Genomic DNA, 21239 nt, shown 5'->3' on the forward strand with positions numbered 1-21239 from the left:
ACAGTCTTCTTGGCCTGAATTCCCTATCTCTGGTGACAAGGTATCCTTCTCCCTCTAGATGCAGAGAGCACACCTTTCACATGAGAGATTTATGTCCTGCTTTCAGGAAGACAGAGGAGATGGTTAGTGTTCCTCTTGTGTTGGCCATTTCTTAAGTAACTTTAGTTCAAAATAATCAATGTGCCATTGAGGCACACTTTGGGGTGGCCCTCCCTGAACCCCAACACAGTGAAGTGTTGCATGAGTGAGGACAACTGAGACAATAATACAGACATTTAAACAGTGAGAAGCTAGTCCACAGACCACAATCTGAGACTGCCGTGTTGAATCACTCTCTTCTGAGGAGTCATTGGCCCTTTTGGTGAGGGTGCTCCCAATTCTTAATGCACAGCAAGCATTTGGTGGCTACATGGCAGTCAAAAGTAAATCTCAGTTAAGCTGCTTACCTGAAATTTTTTTTTTTTTCCGTACGCGGGCCTCTCACTGTTGTGGCCTCTCCCGTTGCGGAGCACAGGCTCCGGACGCGCAGGCTCAGCGGCCATGGCTCACGGTCCCAGCCGCTCCATGGCATGTGGGATCTTCCCAGACTGGGGCATGAACCCGTGTCCCCTGCATCGACAGGCAGACTCTCAACCACTGCACCACCAGGGAAGCCCATGAAATCATAATTTTATGCTGTGCTGGGTTTCTTATGGAACTGAGTCTTTGAATACTAAACATGAAGAATAATAAATTTGTTTTTGGAACAAATAGTTGGAAAATGGCATTTCATAAAGGGAAGGAAGCAGTTATAAAGAAAGAATCATTAACTAACATTAATTTCTTTCTTCTTAATATAGACATCGGATAAATGCCTAAAATATGTATTCTAAAAACCAACCATCATTTTGGTGTTTCAGAGGACTGCTTTTATCGATCAAATGGAATTGCTCATTCCAGTGGCTGGGAAACATTATACAATGGTCATCTCTATTTTCCTTTAAAATTCTTCAACTAAAAAAAAAAGTTGAGTTTTAAAAATTACCTCTTCTGATATCAAAAGTAGACACAGTTACAGAACATATGTAGTAGATAACAGATGGATTAAATATGCTTTCTGCAAAGCCTACTTCAATAGTATAAAATTGTTTTATAATTTTTAAAAGGAAATTAGAAGATGAGTATAGCATAGCATGGACTTTGGAAGCAGACTGATTTGAATCTCAGCTCTGTTATTTATTAACTTGTGACCATGGTAAGTTATTTTTGCCTCAGTTTCACCATCTGCAAAATGGGGATGATAATTTCTTCGTGTCTCACAGAGTTGTGAGGATTAAATAAAATAACAAAGGTAAATTGCTTAGAACAGTGCCTGACACACAGTAAGCACTCTGTGTTAGTGGCTGAAATTATCATTGCTAATTAAATTAAAAGGGGTGGGAAATCTTATTCAACAAATAAGCAACATAAACAAGATTTCAAAGAAGAATTGGTTACTCTCCTAAGAGTGCAAACTTTTTCAAGCATATTAAATGCACTGTTTTCCTCTAATGTTGTTCAAGTATGAGTAGAAACCACCAGTTACGTAATAAAGAAGCATTTTTATTAAGCAACTTCAAATAGCTTTATGTGGACTGAAATAAACTACATCTTTTGAAACTTTTGCAAATCAATAAATGTTTTTGAATGAACAAAACTGGAATTTTTATTGCTTGGAAAAAATGTATACCCACTTAGTTTGAAAGATTTTTACCATATGATCTGTAAGATTTTATCTGCCACAAGTCAGGTTTTTAAAGTTTGCCCCAATTTATAGGTAGAGAATTTGAAACACAGACCACTGAGTGATTTGTTCAAAAATCACCAGAGAATCCATGATGAAGTGCTTTATCCCCTAATCATCTTCTCTCCCAAATCTATCTCTCTCCAATTTCCTCTCCAGATCAACTATCCATCATTTGATTCTTCTTCATTCATTCCCACATCAACAAAGATTCACACCCATAAAGCTTATGGACACTTCTCATCTCTTCTTCCTCAGTGTCACTGCATTAGTTCTGTCCCCCATCACTATGATTGTATTGCTCCAGTAGGTTTCTCAATTACCAGACTTGTCTCTCACCCTAAGCCTTTTTCCATAATGCAGTCAGAAAGAACTTTCCATAAGGGAAATCAGCAAAAGCAAAACCAAAAGAAAATAAAACAAAATTCTCTAGACTTGTACAGTGGTAGAAGAGAACAACAACATTTTAAAGCCTCCTCAGAGCCCTCAGGATACATTTCAAACTCCTCGCCTGATGTTTAAGGGTCTTCCTGGGAGAGTCCCTGCTCTTTCACTTCTCTCTTATTTCACTTCTCTCTCTTTTTCTACCATATTGAATTATTTGTAGGAACCCAAATAGTGTAAGTTCTGTCAGGTCTCATGTGTTTACATAAACTGTTCCCTCTTCCTGGAATACAATTGACAGTCCTTTCCCCCACCCCCTCCTTTTTTGCCTGGTTAAAAGGTATTCATATTCAAGATTCAGATCGTGCCTGCTTCGCAGAGAAAAGTCTCCTGAATTGTATGTATATTCCTTCTCCTACTATCACACTTGGAGTTTCTTCTTATACCACCTTCAAGGAGCATGAGCTCCTTGAATGCATGAACTGTGTCATATTAACTTTATCTACCACATAGGAATTAACAGATCTGGGGCATGATTAAACAATACCTGTTCTAAACACTTATTCTATTTAGTGTAAACTTGCTTACCCAGAGTCTAGGCCATTGAAGCTGTTCAATGTGGACCTCTAGTGGCCAAAGAGGGAAAATGATTTGGTTCTCAGCTTTTGTACATATTATTAATAAACTCGTATTTAAGCTCCAGAGTTCTACACACTCCTGTGCCTTCTGACAATTTTCTACCACTTAAAGCAATTTTGCTCCCAGATACTCAGCTATTAAATAATAATACTTTATATGCTACCACTTTACTAACTACATTTATATTCTCATTTAATACACACACGCGCACACACAAACACACACAATGAGACAGTGTTTTGGTAAAATTATTCCTATTTTACTGGTGAGCAAATTGAGGTTCAGAAATGTTAATTAATTTTCCCAGAGTCATGGTATTTATGTATAGAAATTGGAATTGAATCCAGGACTTTGGCCTCAAAAACATTCCTATATCATAGAATTTATCAAATTGTTTCATAATTATTTATTCCTCTGTTTATAATTTGTCTTTGTTTTTCCATTACCTAGCACAGTTCCTGGTATATTGTGTGTGCATGATGTATGTTGGTTGATAAATGTTGTAAATAGTGCATAATCAAGTTATATCACAAAGAACTTTACTGGACCCAAACTGATGCATGGAGTTAACATTTGAATACCTCTTTTCATGTCCATGCTTTTGTATACACTATATCCTTGGCCTTGAAATATCCTCACCCTTGTCAGCTTGATAAACTCCCTCCCATGCATCAATTCAAATATTGTTTTCTCTTAAAATCTTCCCCAGTATTTCCTCTGGCAAAGAGATAAGTACTTCCTTCATTGCATTCTCCAGCTCCCCAAATACAGCTCAGTTTTAGCACTGATCACATTCTTATAATTATTTGGTTACATGTCTGTCTTCTCCTTCAGACTATGAGATCTTTGTCAGAATTGCAGGCAGAGGGAACAGCAATATCAAAGAGGCCAGTTTTTGTTTTGTTTTGTTTTGGTTTTGGGTTTTTTTAATTTTTAATGAAATATAGTTGATTTATAGTGTTGTGTTGGTATCAGGTATACAGCAAAGTGATTCGGTTATACATATATTATTTTTTCAGATTTTTTTCCCTTATAGGTTATTACAAAGTATTGAGCATAGTTCCCTGTGCTATTCAGTAGGTCCTTGTTGGTTATTTATTTTATATATAGTAGTATATATATATTAATACCAAACTCAGAATTTATCCCTCTCCCCCTTTCCCCTTTGGTAACCATAAGTTTCTTTTCTATGTCTGTGGGTCTATTTCTGTTTTGTATATAATTTCATTTGTATCATTTTTGTTAGATTCCACATATAAGTGATATCATATGATATTTGTCCTCTGTCTGGCTTACTTCACTTAGTATGATAATTTCTAGGTCCATCCATGTTGCTGTAAATGGCATTATTTCATTATTTTTTATGGCTGAGTAAATATCTGAGTAAATACCACATCTTCTTTATACATTCATCTGTCGATGGGCATTTAGGTTGCTTCCTTATCTTGGAGATTGTAAATAGTGCTGAGTAAATACCATATCTTCTTTATACATTCATCTGTCGATGGACATTTAGGTTGCTTCCTTATCTTGGAGATTGTAAATAGTGCTGCTATGAACTTTGGGGTGCATGTATCTTTGCAAATTATGTTTTTCTCCAGATATACGCCCAGGAGTGGGATTGCTGGATCATATGTCAGTTCTGTTTTTAGTTTTTTAAGGAACCTTCATACTGTTCTCCATAGTGGCTGCACCAACTTACATTCCCACCAACAGTGTAGGAGAGGTGTTTTCCTCTACATGCTCTCCAGCATTTATTATTTGTAGAATTTTTGATGACGGCCATTCTGCCTGGTGTGAGGTGATACCTCACAGTAGTAAGCAGTCTTGATAATATGACAATGAGATTAGATTTTATAGTCTGTTGTCTTCAAATTGGAGTATGCATACTGCTAGAGGAATATAAACTCTTTCCAATGGCTCTGCAAGGATAGGTTTATGAGAATCAGTTTCTAAGTTCTCAGCTTCCATTTGTATTCTTCCTAGAAATCATACTTACTATCCAGGCACTCCCTTTTTCAATCAGCTTTCTCCCGCTTTACACAGAAAGGCAAGCTCCTAACCTTTCTCAGATAAACTTTAACTGTGGAGTATTACCAGTGGGGGGTGTGGGAGGAAAATTCAGGATGGCAAAGGGACAATTTAAAATATTGATGAAGATCTTGATGAAGTGAATGACACTCAGGTTGTTTCCAATTATTTGTTTTAATAAAATTGAATGGTAGTTGGTAAATAACTAAAAATAACTTTTGAAAATAAACACTGATTTTTGGCACATAAATTCAGAAGAGTTTAAGTAATTCAATATAGAAACATATTCTTAAAATTAATAAAAATTGACTGTAATAAAACTTCCATTACCATCTGGATTTATATATGATCAAGAAATCTCTCTTTAACTTCAGAAAGAAGAAAAATAGGAGGAGAATTTACCTTACATTATTTTGGCATGGGTAATAATAACCATGGATAGATATATTCTTTGCAGTGAGGGACAGCTGTATTTATCATTTTGATATATGTATTTGTAATTTTTTCTTTTTAATATTTAACAAAATATTTTGATCAATTGTATGCTAATATAAATTGTAGTGAAAACATAATCTATAAGACAGATTTTCTTAACACTTAGAGGCTTACTATCCAGAAAATTTTAAAATCAATTTCCAAATATATTTTTGTTGAAGAAAAGAATAAGGGAAATAATTTAAAATCTTTCACCATATGAATATATTACACTGGGATAAAAATTTTAGGAGAGAAGAATATCAGAACTGCTGAACAATTATCAACTGGAAGACACTGGAACTCACCAAAAAAGATACCCCACATCCAAAGTTTCAAAGGAGAAGCTGCAGTGAGATGGTAGGAGGGGTACAATCACAATAAAATCAAATGCCGTAAGCACTAGGTGGGTGACTCACAAACTGGAGAACAGTTATACCACAGAAGTCCACCCACTGGAGTGAAGGTTCTGAGACCCAAGTCAGAGGTCCCAAACTAAGCATCTGCAACAGGAGGAGGAATTCCCAGAAAATCAGACTTTGAAGGCTAGTGGGATTTGATTGCAGGACTTTGACAGGATGGGGGGAAACAGAGACTCCACTCTTGGAGGTCACACACAAAGTAGTGTGTGCATCAGGACCCAGGGGGAAGGAGCAGTGACCCCATAGAAGACTGAGCCAGACCTACCAGCTAGTGTTGGAGGGTATCCTGTAGAGGTGGGGGTGGCTGTGGCTCACTGCCGGGACAAGGACACTGGCAGCAGAAGTTCTGGGAAATACTCCTTGCCATGAACCCTCCCAGAGTCGATCATTAGTCCACCAAAGAGCCTGTAGGCTCCAGTGCTGAGTTGCCTCAGGCCAAACAACCAACAGGAATGGAACTCAACCTCACCCATCAGCAGGCAAGTGGATTAAAGTTTTACTGAGCTCTGTCCACCAGAGCAACAAACAGCTCGACCCACCACCAATCCCTCCCATCAGGAAGCTTGCACAAGCCTCTTAGATAGCCTCATCCACCAGAGGGCAGACAGCAGAAGCAAGAAAAACTGCAATCCTGCAGCCTGTGGAACGAAAACCACATTTACAGAAAGACAGACAAAATGAAAAGGCAGAGGACGATGTACCAGTTGAAGCGATAAGATAAAACCCCAGAAAAACAGCTAAATGAAATGGAGGCAGGCAACCTTCCAGAAAAAGAATTCATAATAATGATAGTGAAGATGATCCAGGAACTTGGAAAAAGAATGGAGGCAAATATCAAGAAGATGCAAGAAATGTTTAACAAAGACCTAGAAGAATTAACGAACAAACAAACAGAGATGAACAATACAATAACTGAAATGAAAAATACACTAGAAGGAATCAACAGGAGAACAGCTGAGGCAGAAGAATGGATAAGTGACCTGGAAAACAGAATGGAGGAAAATCAATGCTGCAGAACAGAATAAAGAAAAAAGAATGAAAAGAAATGAAGACAGACTAAGAGACCTCTGGTGTAACATTAAATGCACCAACATTCACATTATAGGGGTCGCAGAAGGAGAAGAGACAGAGAAAGGACCAGAGTAAATATTTGAAGAGATTATAGTCGAAAACATCCCAAACATGGGAAAGGAAATATCCACCAAAGTCCAGGAAGTGCAGAGAGTACCAGGCAGGATAAACCCAAAGAGAAACATGCCGAGACACATAGCAATCAAAATTGATAAACATTAAAGACAAAGAAAAATTATTAAAAGCAACAAGGGAAAAATGACAAATAACATACAAGGGAACACCCATAAGGTTAACAGCTGACTTCTCAGCAGAAACTCTACAAGCCAGAAGGGAGAGGAATGACATATTTAAAGAAATGAAAGGGAAGAACCTACAACCAAGATGACTCTACACAGCAAGAATCTCATTCAGTTTCCACGGAGAAATTAAAAACTTTACAGACAAGCAAAAGCCAAGAGAATTCAACACCACAAAACCAGCTCTACAACAAATGCTAAAGGAACTTCTCTAAGTGGAAAACACAAGAGAAGGAAAAGACCTACAATAACAAACACAGAACAATTAAGAAAATAGTAATAGGAACATACATATCAATAAATACCTTAAATGTGAGTGGATTAGATGCTCCAACCAAAAGACAGGGGCTTGCTGAGTGGATACAAAAATACGACCCATATATATGCTGCTTACAAAAGACCCACTTCAGACCTAGGGACACATACAGACTGAAAGTGAGGAGATGGGAAAAGATATTCCATGCAAATGGAAATCAAAAGAAAGCTGGAGTAGCAATACTCATATCAGATAAAATAGACTTTAAAATAAATAATGTTACAAGAGACAAGGAAGGACCCTACATAATGATAAAGGAATCAATCCAAGGAGATATAACAATTATAAATATGTATGCATCTAACATAGGAGCACCACAATACATAAGGTAACTGCTAACAGCTATAAAAGAGGAAATCGACAGTAACACAATTAGAGTGGGGGACTTTAACACCTCACTTACACCAATGGACAGATCATCCAAACAGAAAATTAATAAGGAAACACAAGCTTTAAATGACACAATAGACCAGATAGATTTAATTGATATTTATAGGACATTCCATCCGAAAACAGCAGATTATACTTTCTTCTCAGGTGTACACAGAACATTCTCCAGGATAGATCACATCTTGGGTCACAAATCAAGCATCAGGAAATTTAAGAAAATTAAAATCGTATCAAGCATCTTTTATGACTGCAACACTATGAGACTAGATATCAATTACAGGAATAAAATATAAAAAACACAAACACATGGAGGCTAAGCAATATGTCACTAAATAACCAAAATATCACTGAAGAAATCAAAGAGAAAATCAAACAATACCTAGAAACAAATGACATTGAAAACACGATGATCCAAAACTTATGGGATGCAGCAAAAGCAGTTCCAAGAGGGAAGTTTATAGCAATACAATCTTACCACAAGAAATAAGAAAAATCTCAAATAAACAATCTAACCTTACACCTAAAGGAACTAGAGAAAGAAGAACAAAGAAAACCCAAAGTTAGTAGAAGGAAAGAAACCATAAAGATCAGAGCAGAAATAATGAAATAGAAATAAATAAAACAATAGCAAAGATCAATAAAACCAAAGTTTGGCTCTTTGAGAAGGTAAACAAAATTGGTAAACCTTTAGCCAGACTCATCAAGAAAAAGAGGGAGAGAACTCAAATCAATAAAACTAGAAATGAAAAAGGAGAAGTTACTATGGACACCACAGAAATACAAAGCATCATAAGAGACTACTACCAGCAACTTTATGTCAGTAAAATGGACAACCAGGAAGAAATGGACAAACTCTTAGAGAGGTATAACCTTCCAAGACTGAACAGGAAAAAATAGACAATATGAACAGACCAATCGCAAGTAATGAAATTGAAACTGGGATTAAAAATCTTCCAACAAACAAAAGTCCAGGACCACATGGCTTCACAGGTGAATTCTATCAAACATTTAGAGAAGAGCTAACACACATCCTTCTCAAACTCTTCCAAAAAATTGCAGAGGAAGGAATGCTCCCAAACTCATTCTGCGAGACCACCATCACCCTGATACCAAAACCTAACAAAGATATTACAAAAAAGAAAATTAGAGACCAATATCACTGATGAATATAGATGCAAAAATCCTCAACAAAATACTAGCAAACAGAATCCAACAACACATTAAAAGGCTCATACACCATGATCAGTGGGATTTAGCCAGGTATGCAAGGATTCTTCAATATACACAAATCAATCAATGTGATACACCATATTAACAAACTGAAGAATAAAAACCATATGATCATCTCAGTAGATGCAGAAAAGGCTTTTGATAAAATTCAACACCCATTTATGATAAAAATTCTCCAGAAAGTGCGCATAGAGGCAACACACCTCAACATAATAAAGGCCATATATGACAAACCCACAGCAAAAGTCATTCTCAGTGGTGAAAAACTGAAAGCATTTCCTCTAAAATGAGGAAGAAGACAAGGATGTCCACTCTTGCCACTATTATTCAGCATAGTTTTGGAAGTTTTAGCCACAGCAATAAGAGAAGAAAAAGAAATAAAAGAATACAAATTGGAAAAGAAAAAGTATAACTTTCACTGTTTGCAGATGACATGATACTATACATAGAGAATCCAAAAGGTGCTACTAGAAAACTGCTAGAGCTACTCAATGAATTTGGTAAAGTTGCAGCATACAAAATTAATGCACATAAATCTCTTTCATTCCTATACACTAATAATGAAAGATCAGAAAGACAAATTAAGGGAACAATCCCATTCACCATTGCAACAAAAAGAATAAAATACCTTGGAATAAACCTACCTAAGGAGGCAAAAGACCTGTACTCAGAAAACTATAAGACACTGATTAAAGAAATCAAAGATGACATAAACAGATGGAGAGATATACCATGTTCTTGGATTGGAGGAATCAGTATTGTGAAAATGACTATACTACCCAAAGCAATCTGCAGATTCAGTGCAATCTCTATCAAATTACTAATGGCATTTTTTACAGAACTAGAACAAAAAAATCTTAAAATTTGTATGGAGATACAAAAGACCCCGAATAACCACAGCAATCTTGAGGGAAATAATCGAAGCTGGAGGAATCAGAGTCCCTGACTTCAGACTATACTACAAAGCTACAGTAATCAAGACAATGTGGTACTGGCACAAAAACAGAAATATAGATCAATGGAACAGGATAGAAAGCCCAGAGATAAACCCATGCTCCTATGGTCAACTAATCTATAACAAAGGAGGCAAGGATATACAATGGAGAAAAGACAGGCTCTTCAATAAGTGGTGATGCGTAAAATGGACAACTACATGTAAAAGAATGAAATTAGAACACTCCCTAACACCATACACAAAAATAAACTCAAAATGGATTAAAGACCTAAATGTAAGACCAGACACTATTAAACTCTTAGAGGAAAACATAGGAAGAATGCTCTTTGGCATAAATCCCAGCAAGATCATTTTTGACCCACCTCCTAAAGTAATGGAAATAAAAACAAAAATAAAAATTTGGACCTAATGAAACTTAAAAGCTTTTGCACAGCAAAGGAAACTATAAACAAGATGAAAAGACAACCCTCAGAATGGGAGAAAATATTTGCAAATGAATAAATGGACAAAGGATTAATCTCCAAAATATATAAACAGCTCATGCAGCTCAATATCAAAAAAACAAACAACCCAATCAAAAAATGGGCAAAAGACCTAAATAGACATTTCTCCAAAGAGTACATACAGATGGCCATGAGGCACATGAGAAGATGCTCAACATCACTAATTATTAGAGAAATGCAAATCAAAACTACAATGGGGTATCACCTCACACTGGTTAGAATGGGCATCATCAGAAAATCTACAAACAACAAATGCTGGAGAGGGTGTGGAGAAAAAGGAACCCTCTTGCACTGTTGGTGGGAATGTAAATTGATACAGCCACTATGGAGAACAGTATGGACGTCCCTTAAAAAACTAAAAATAGAATTACCATATGACCCAATAATCCCGCTGCTGTGCATATACCCAGTGAAAACCATAATTCAAAAAGACACATGCACCCCAATGTTCATTGCAGCACCATTTACAATAGCCAGGTCATGGAAGCAACCTAAATGCCCACTGACAGATTAATGGATAAAGAAGATGTGGTACATATTTGCAATGGAATATTACTCAGCCATAAAAATTATTGAAAATGGGTCACTTGTAGAGACGTGGATGGGCCTAGAGACTGTCATACAGAGTGAAATAAGTCAGAAAGAGAAAAACTAATATGGTATATTAATGCATATATGTGGAATCTGGAAAAATAGTACAGATGAACCTGTTTGCAAGGCAGAAATAGAGACACAGATGTAGAGAACAAATATAAGGACACCAAGGGGGGAAAGTGGGGTGGGGAGTGGTGGTGGTGGGGTGAATTGGCATATTGGGATTGACATATACACTCTAACATGTATAAAATAGATAACTAGTAAGAACCTGCTGTATAAAAAGATAAAATTAAAATAAATAAACTGCTATAAAAAATTTTTAAGGGAAAAGCAGAAGGGAAGTATGAGTTTAAATGATTAATCATCTACATGTGTGGGTTTTTGTGTATAGACATGTAAGTATATATATATGCAAATATAGATACAAATATGTTTATGGAATTACTAACATTTATGAATCATTGGATATATTTAAAGAGTAAAGTAATATATTTTTCAATGTTTATGTTACTGAGTCCAAGCTCATAGTGCTCACCGCACAACAGACCAATAAATTGAGAGATGAGTTTTTGGGACAAGAAATAGTGACTTTATTTGAAAGCCAGCAGACTGAGAAGATGGTGAACTTGTGTCCCAAAGAACCATCTTGTCTGAGTTAGAATTCAGGCTTCTTTTATACCAAAAGGGGAGGGAGTAAAGTCAAACCTTTCCTGGTTCCAGTCAGCCTCTGGAGGGGATGTGTTAATTTCTTCCTTCCTGCAGTCATTCACAGGTAGGCCTAGTCAGGATGTTTCCTGTGAGCTAAACAAAGTTATTTTAGTTTAATGCTCATTACCTGGAAGTCAGTGTTCCCAGAGATGGGTCATTATGTACTGTTTAAGCTTATAGGCAATATCCCTTTAGTGATTAACTTGTAATAGAATACAAAACGTTCTTCTCTATTAAAATTATATTTACATTGCATGAGTCTTTAAACTTAAGGTAAAAAGAATTTAAATATATCTCTTTAAAAATGTGAGAGTATACATAGTTTCTCAAAATTCTATTAGGAAAAACACTAGAAAAAAGATTGAAGACCCCTATTGTGGACCACAGACAGTGACAGAAGGCATGGTCAGATGTGTACAAGCCTGGTAATGACTAACATTTCTACCTCTCCACATGTCTGGAGTCTTAGAGGTTCTTACACGAATTCAAAGAGGATTGCTTTGCCTTTGTAGAAGTTCTCCTTCCAGTCAGAAATGCCCTCCCTGATACATTTTGTTTCTTAACACCTAGTCCATCTTTTCAGATCCAACTTAACTTTTACCTCTTCATGAAGCCATCCCCAAAAAACAATCCAGTGAGATTTCATTTTTCTGGTTTGTTGTTGCACAATAAACTTAACATATGATTACATATCATCTTACATTGCCCATCTTACATTGCCCTTAAATGTTGCATATGAGTTAGTCTTGGCTTTATAAGCATATTGTAGTCCCCTTGAAGGTAGGGACCACATGTCTCTGATTTCTCCTACAAGACCTACTCAGCAGAGTAAGAGGCACTTAATACATACATGATCAATTCACAGCTTTATAGGGGGAGCAGGGACATCACACTAGCCCTATAGAAGTTGTAGGGTAATGGAAGTTGCCCTGTAGTACAATAGGCTGTGTAACAACAAAATCAAGTTTTGAAGTCAGTCCTGGGTTCTCAAAATTGTCTCCACCATCTCTTACCCTCTGGAGCCATGGACCTCTTTTTCCAAAACAAAGGAATACTATATATAGAGTGATTACCATGGGGCTTGACTCATAACTGATGCCCAGTTTGCAACAGTCACCTTCCCCTTTCCTGCCCATAGTGTCACCTGGAATAGAGAATTAGGCTTAACATCAGTTAAAAAGTACATGTAACATTGTTGTAAGATTATCCATGCATTTTCATCCTCCTGGGGTGTGATCTGGGAATCAATTAGAATATAGAAAGTAATTTGGACTCAGGATTGAAATTCGCTAGTAAAAAAGAGGCTGCCATATATTTTGCAACAAAGGGATGTAGTTTAGGTCAGTTCAAATGGGTCACCATCCAAGACTAAGTCAGTGTGACTAAGCCTGCTACTTATATATACCCGTGCTGTTGGGAGGGCCTGAGGAATGCAAGGCTTGCTCTCTCTAGGTCTGTACTAACTGGTCATGGTACTGAATAATAGCAACTGAATTCAGGACTTGAAGCCCATTGTGCTTGCTAAGACACAGTTATGGTCAAAAACTATATTATATTTTTTAAATTTCTTATTGCTTTGAACTAAATAATAAGAAGAGAAAATTCAGTAAACTCCTGTGTTCTTACATCACAATGTTGGCTCCCGATTTCAGCTCTGAGCACAATGAGGTTTTTCCTGACACCCTGTCCACATTTCCCTTTATGCCCTCTCCTGCCTCACCTCACATTATTCTCTATCTCTGCACCGTCTCGTTCCTTCATAGCACTTCACTAATTTACTTGTTTTGCTTTTTGGTTTGTTATTATCTCTTCTCTTTTACCCACTGGACTGTAATATGTTCCACAAAACCTTGTTTCACTCACCACTTCACGTCAATTTTCTAACACCGTTATTGACACATGCAGTTAATGAATAAGCAAATTAATATATGAAATATATAAATTATTGAGTGAATAAATTGCTCTCTCGGGAGAGGCAGAGAAATAAATGAATAATCTTGTTAAAGCCTATTTGTTGCAAAATAAAAGTATAGATGAAGACACAGGAGCACAGAAGACTTCCATCTCTGTCAGCAGTCTTGCATGTGAAAGTTCATAGGCTGACGCTGCTAGTAGGTAGGTTAGGACAGCTCTTGTGTAATTTTACCATCACTTTGGTCAGTTCACATTTGTGGAACCCACTTTGACTTTATCTCTATAGCCGAGTCAGATACCTGAGAGAAGTCAAAACCAAAAGAGACTTTTTTTTTAGTGACTCTTCTTGAAATGCTCCAGAGTTTCTCTTTGGCAGAAAATTTAACACAACAGCTGTACCATTGGGCTAGAGCTGATTTTAGAGCTTTTATTTTTGTCCTGCTATAACTCACATGCCATTTTCCATTCCACATTTTCTTTATGAGTAAACATGTTTCCAACTGAGTTTCCTGGGGACTGTGAGGCGTTATCTCTATTAAGGTATTTTGGCTTTTAGAGCACCTTGTTGGTTCCAGATACTCTGTAAGGTATTGCCAGCAGAGAATGTATTGCTCTGTTCTGCCTGTCTTCTCCCACAACCCCACAGTGCCGTGCTATGCTGTCCCACTTTCTCTTCTTGCAGGTATTTTTTCCATTATCACCCTAACTATACTGGCCTGTGAACGTTATATTGGCATGATCCATAACAGAGTGATCAGTTTTTCCTGGGCCTGGAGGGCCATTACGTACATCTGGCTATACTCACTGGTGAGGTCAGGGTCACCTCTCCTGGGCTGGCACAGGTATATCCTGGATGTGCATGTACTAGGCTGTGCTGTGGATTGGAAATCCAAGGACACCAGCGACTCCTCCTTTGTGCTTTTCTTATTTCTTGACTGCATGGTGGTACCTGTGGGTGTCATTGCTCATTGCTATGGCCATATTTTATATTCCATTCGAAAGGTGAGTTGAAGAATATGAATGCCTCTCCTCCAAATTGTGCAGGGTAGAAAATTTTCTGTGAAAGAAAATCATACTCTTCCCCACAGCTGATACAGCTCTAGGGGACGTCCCACTTGATAAAATTTTGCACTGTGAGTCACTCTCTGAAAAGATCAATGAGGAATGGCATTTACTCTCCCTTCATCACTCTTTAAACTAGAAAAAGGAAGGAAAGGCGTTCTGGGCAGACAAAATCAATAACAACCAAAAAAAACCCTACATCTTCAAGCATTCTTAGAATTTAAGAACTCTAATAAAGGGAATTCCACACTTCCCATAACTTTATTCATCCAATAGTCACATTAACCTACTAGAGAATGGTACAGATATTTTGTCTGGAAATCAGTTTTGAGTCATAAAGGACAAGAACTGACCACAGCAGGTTTCCTGTTAGGTGCTAGCAAGAAGGCGTCTGAAGTAACAGACTGGGGCACACTTCATATTCCAGTTTCTAACTTCAACCATGTACGTTTTCCTTACTCACTGCTTCTTCCTACTCTTTTCTCTCACCAAATTCTCCAGTCTCTTACTCACTCTGCCAACCCCCTCTAGCTTTCACCTCTTTTAAATCACTTAGCCACATGCATTATTTTAAATCATGCCCCATTATCCTTAACTTTCATGTTCCAACATTTTTTATGCACATTCATTTTGAAAAAAATCAAATCCCTTGTTCAATCCAACTCTTTGTTTTCTGCATGACTGTAGCCAAACTACAATAAGTTGAAGAAAAACCACATTGGATTCCCAGCACCCACATTCAGCAAGCAGTGAGATGTCCTCTTAGCAGTGTCTAGCAAACTTTGGATCCCTAGATGGTCCACTCTCTATGCAGTTGCTATTACAAATCCTCAATTCTCATTTTACTCTCTTGCCCTACTATCCTCCCCTCCTTATTCTTATCAAACCGTCATGCTTCTTGTTTGTTTGGCAAAATAAAGCAATTACCAAGAAATTCCTTAACTCTCTGCCTCCCTTTATACAAACTTCTAGGTACCTACTCATTCTTTTTTTTTTTTAATATCTTTATTGGAGTATAATTGCTTTACAATGTTGTGTTAGTTTCCGCTGTACAACAAACAAGGTGAATCAGCTATACATATACATATATCCCCATATCCCCACCCTCTTGCACCTCCCTCCCCCTCTCGTTATTCCACCCCTCTAGGTGGTCACAAAGCACTGAGCTGATCTCCTTGTGCTATGCAGCAGCTTCCCACTAGCTATCCATTGTACATTTGGTAGTATATATATGTCCATGCTACTCTCTCACTTCGTCCCAGCTTCCCCTTCCCTGCTGTGTCCTCAAGTCCATTCTCTATATCTGCATCTTTATTCCTGCCCTGCCACTAGGTTCATCAGTACCAATTTTTTAGATTCCATGTATGTGCATTAGCATACAGTGTTGGTTTTTCTCTTTCTGACTTACTTCACTCTGTATGACAGACTCTATGTCCATCCACCTCATTACAAAAAACTCAATTTTGTTCCTTTTTATGGCTGAGTAATATTCCATTGTCTGTGCCACATCTTCTTTATCCAATCATCTGTCAATGGACATTTAGGCTGCTTCCATGTCCTGGCTATTGTAAATAGTGCTGCAATAAACACTGTGGTACATGACTCTTTAAATTATGGTTTTCTCAGGGTATATGCCCAGTAGTGGGATTGCTGAGTCATATGGTAGTTCTATTTTTAGTTTTTTAAGGAACCGCCATACTGTCCTCCATAGTGGCTGCACCAACTTACAACCTCACCAACAGTACAGGAGGGTTCCCTTTTCTCCACACCCTCTCCAGCATTTATTCTTTGTAGATTTTTTGATGATGACTATTCTGACCAGTGTGAGGTGTTACCTCATTGTGGTTTTGATTTGCATTTCTCTAATGATGAGTGATGTTGAGCATCTTTTCATGTGTTTGTTAGCAATCTGTATGTCTTCTTTGGAGAAATGTCTATTTAGGTTTTCCACCCGTTTTTGGATTGGGTTGTTTGTTTTTTTGATATTGAGCTGAATGAGGTGCTTGTGGATTTTGGAGATTAATCCCTTGTCGGTTGCTTAATTTGCAAATATTTTCTCCCATTCTGAGGGTTGTCTTTTCATCGTTTATAGTTTCCTTTGCTGTGCAAAAGCTTTTAAGTTTCATTAGGTCTCATTTGTTTATTTTTTATTTTATTTCCATTACTCTAAGAGGTAGGTCAAAAAGATCTTGCTATGATTCATGTCATAGAGTATTGTGCCTATGTTTTCCTCTAAGAGTTTTATAGTGTCTGGTCTTACATTTAGGTCTTTAATCCACTTTGAGTTTATTTTTGTATGGTATTAAGAAGTGTTCTAATTTCATTCTTTTACACGTAGCTGTCCAGTTTTCCCAGCCCCACGTGTTGAACAGCCTGTCTTTTCTCCATTGTATATTCTTGCCTCCTTTGTCAAAGATAAGGTGACCATACATGCATAGATTTATCGCTGGGCTTTCTATCCTGTTCCATTGATCTATATATTTCTGTTTTTGTGCCAGTACCATATTGTCTTGATTGCTGTAGCTTTGTCATATAGTCTGAAGTCAGGGACTCTGATTCCTCCAGCTCCATTTTTTTTTTCCCCTCAATATTGCTTTGGCTATTTGGGGTCTTTTGTGTCTCCATGCAAATTTTAAGATTTTTGTTCTAGTTCTGTAAAAAATGCCATTGGTAATTTGATAGAGATTGCATTGAATCTGTAGATTGCTTTGGGTAGTTTAGTTATTTGCACAATATTGATTCTTCCAATCCAAGAATATGGTATATCTCTCCATCTGTGTCATCTTTGGTTTCTTTCATCTGTTTCTTATAGTTTTCTGAGTACAGGTCTTTTACCTCCTTAGGTAGGTTTATTCCTAGGTATTTTATTCTTTTTGTTGCAGTGGTAAATGGGAGTGTTTAATTTGTCTTTCTGGTCTTTCATTATTAGTGTATAGGAATGAAAGAGATGTGTGTGCATTAATTTTGTATGCTGCAACTTTACCAAATTCATTGATTAGCTCTAGCAGTTTTCTGGTGGCATCTTTAGGATTCTCTATGTATAGTATCATGTCATCTGCAAACAGTGACAGTTTTACTTCTTTTCCAATTTGTATTCCTCTTATTTCTTTTTCTTCTCTGATTGCCATGGCTAAAAATTTGAAAACTCTGTTGAGTAACAGTGGTGAGAGTGGGCACCCTTGTCTTATTCCTGACCTTAGAGGAAAACCTTTCAGTTTTTCACCACTGAGACTGATGTTGGCTGTGGGTTTGTCATATATGGCTTTTATTATATTGAGGTAGGTTCCCTCTATGCCCACTTTCTGGAAAGTTTTTATCATAAATCAGTGGTGAATTTTGTCAAAACCTTTTTCTGCATCTATTGAGATTATCATAAGTTTTTTATCCTTCAGTTTGTTAATATAGTGTATCACATTGATTGCTTTGCATATATTGAAGAATGCTTGCATTCCTGGGATAAACCCCATTTGATCATGGTGCATGATCCCTTTAATGTGCTGTTGGATTTTGTTTGCTAGTATTTTATTGAGGATTTTTGCAACTATGTTCATCAGTGTTATTAGCCTGTAATTTTCTTTCTTTGTGACATCTTTGTCTGGTTTTGGTATCAGAGTGAAGGTGGCCTCATAAAATGAATTTGGGAGTGTTCCTCTCTCTGCTATATTTTGGAAGAGTTTGAGAAGGATAGGTGTTAGCTGTTCTCTAAATACTTGATAGAATTCACCTGTGAAGCCATCTGGTCCTGGGCTTTTGTTTGATGGAAAATTTTTAATTACAGTTTCAATTTCAGTACTTGTGATTGTTATACACATATTTTCTATTTCTTCCTGGTTCAGTCTTGGGAGGTTGTACATTTCTAAGAATTTATCCATTTCTTCCAGGTTGTCCATTTTTTTGGCATATAGTTACTTGTAGTAGTCTCTCATGATCCTTTGTATTTCTGTGGTGTCAGTCATTACTTTTCCTTTTTCACTTCTAATTCTGTTGATTTGAGTCTTCTCCCTTTTTTTCGTGTTGAGTCTGGCTAATGGTTTATCAATTTTGTTTATCTTCTCAAAGAACCAGATTTACTATTGTTTCCTTCATTTCTTTTTCATTTAATTTTGATCTGATCTTTATGATTTCTTTCCTTTTGCTAATTTTGGTTTTTTGTTTTGTTTTGTTTTGTTTTGTTCTTCTTTCTCTAATTCCTTTAGGTGTAAGGTAAGGTTTTTTGTTTGAGATTTTTCTTGTTTCTTGAGGTAGCATTGTATTGCTATAAACTTCCCTCTTAGAACTGCTTTTGCTGCATCCTATAGGGTTTGGGTCATCATGTTTTCATTGTCATTTGTTTCTAGGTATATTTTGATTTCCTCAGTCATCTCTTGGTTATTTAGTAGCATATTGTTTAACCTCCATGTGCTTGTATTTTTTACAGGTTTTTTTTTTCCTGTAATAGATATCTAGTCTCACAGTACTGCGGTTGGAAAAGATGCTTGATATGATTTCAATTTTCTTAAATTTACTGAGGCTTCATTTTTGACCCAAGATATGATGTCTCCTGGAGAATGTTCCATGTGCATTTGAGTAGAGATTGTATTCTGTTATTTTTAGATGGAATGTCCTATAAAAACCAATTAAGTCCATCTGGTCTACCATGTCATTTAAAGCTTGTGTTTCCTTATTTATTTTGTGTTTGGATGATATGTCCATTGGTGTAGGTGGGATGTTAAAGCTGCCCAGTATTATTGTGTTACTGTTGATTTTCCCTTTTATGGCTGTTAGCATTTGCCTTATGTATTGAGGTGCTCCTATGTTGGATGCATAGATATTTACAATTGTTATATCTTCTTCATTGATTGATCCTTTGATCATTATATAGTGTCTTTCCTTGTCTCTTGTAATAATCTTTATTTTAAAGTCTATTTTGTCTGATACAAGTCTTGATACTTCAGCTTTCTTTTTTTTTTTTTTTTTTTGGCTGTATGTGGGCCTCTCACTATTGTGGCCTCTCCCGTTGCAAAACACAGGCTCCGGACATGCAGGCCCAGCGGCCATGGCTCATGGGCCCAGCCACTCCACAGCATGTGGGATCTTCCCAGGCCAGGGCACAAACCCATGTCCCCTGCATCAGCAGGCAGACTCTCAACCACTGCACCACCAGGGAAGCCCTTCAGCTTTCTTTTGATTTGCATTTGCATGGAATGTCTTTTTCCATCCCTCACTTTCAGACTGTATGTGTCCCTAGGTCTGAAGTGGGTTTCTTGTAGACAGCCTATATACAAGTCCTGTTTTTGTATCCATTCAGCCAGTCTGTGTCTTTTGGTTGGGGCATTTAATCCATTTACATTTAAGGTAATTATTGATATGTATGTTCTGATTACCATTTTCTTAATTGTTTGGGGTTTGTTTTTGTAAGTCTTTTCGTTCTCTTGTGTTTCCTGCCTAGAGAAGTTCCTTTAGCATTTGTTGTACAGCTGGTTTGGTGGTGCTGAATTCTCTGAACTTTTGCTTTTCCTTAAAGCTTTTGATTTCTCTGTAGAATCTGAGATCCATTTTATTTTGAATTTTATTTTATTTACTTATTATACATCAGGTTCTTATTTATAATCTATTTTATACATATTAGTGTATATATGTAAATCCCTATCTCCCAGTTCATCCTACCACCCCCCCACCCCCACCACTTTCCCCACTTGGTGTCCATACATTTGTTCTCTACATCTGTGTCTATTTCTGCCCTGCACACTGGTTCATCTGTAACATTTTCTAGGTTCCACATATATGCATTAATATACAATATTTGTTTTTCTCTTTCTGACTTACATCACTCTGTATTACAATCTCTAGATCCATCCACGTCTCTACAAATGACCCAATTTCATTCCTTTCTATGGCTGAGTAATCTGAATGAGATTCTTGCTGGGTAAAGTAATCTTGGTTGTAGGTTTTTCCCTTTCACCACTTTAAATATATCTTGCCACTCCCTTCTGGCCTGTTGAATTTCTTCTGAAAGATCAGCTGTTAACCTTATGGGGATACCTTTCTATGTTATTTGTTGCTTTTCCCTTGCTGCTTTTAATATTTTTTCTTGTGTTTAATTTTTGTTAGTTTGATTAATATGTGTCTCAGCATGTTTCTCCTTGGATTTATCCTGTATGGGACTCTCTGTGCTTCCTGGACTTGATTAACTATTTCCTTTCCCATGTTGGGGAAGTTTTCAACTCTAATCTCTTCGAATATTTTCTCAGACCCTTTCCTTTTTTCTTCTTCTTCTGGGACACCTATAATGTTGGCACACTTAATGCTGTCCTAGAGGTCTCTGAGACTGTCCTCCATTCTTTTCATTCTTTTTTCTTTATTCTGCTCTGTGGCAGTTATTTCCACCATTTTATCTTCCATCTCACTTATCTGTTCTTCTGCCTCAGTTATTCTGCCATTTATTCGTTCTAGAGTATTTTAAATTATAGTTATTGTGTTGTTCATTACTGTTTGTTTGCTCT

General features: G+C 36.9%; 1 protein-coding gene across 1 annotated transcript in view; it reads left to right on the plus strand.

Moving 5' to 3' along the window:
- OPN3 (opsin 3) overlaps positions 1–21239 on the plus strand; it is a gene marked incomplete at both ends in the record, with an annotated part of 58361 nt that overhangs the window by 27378 nt on the left and 9744 nt on the right. The window contains 1 exon segment of the mRNA XM_082858130.1: positions 14378–14697. Within this exon segment, the coding sequence (XP_082714256.1) occupies positions 14378–14697 (320 nt within the window).

The sequence above is a fragment of the Leucopleurus acutus genome (genome assembly GCF_964270905.1).
Source record: "Leucopleurus acutus genome assembly, chromosome: 2".
In the NCBI taxonomy this organism is placed as follows: domain Eukaryota; kingdom Metazoa; phylum Chordata; class Mammalia; order Artiodactyla; family Delphinidae; genus Leucopleurus; species Leucopleurus acutus.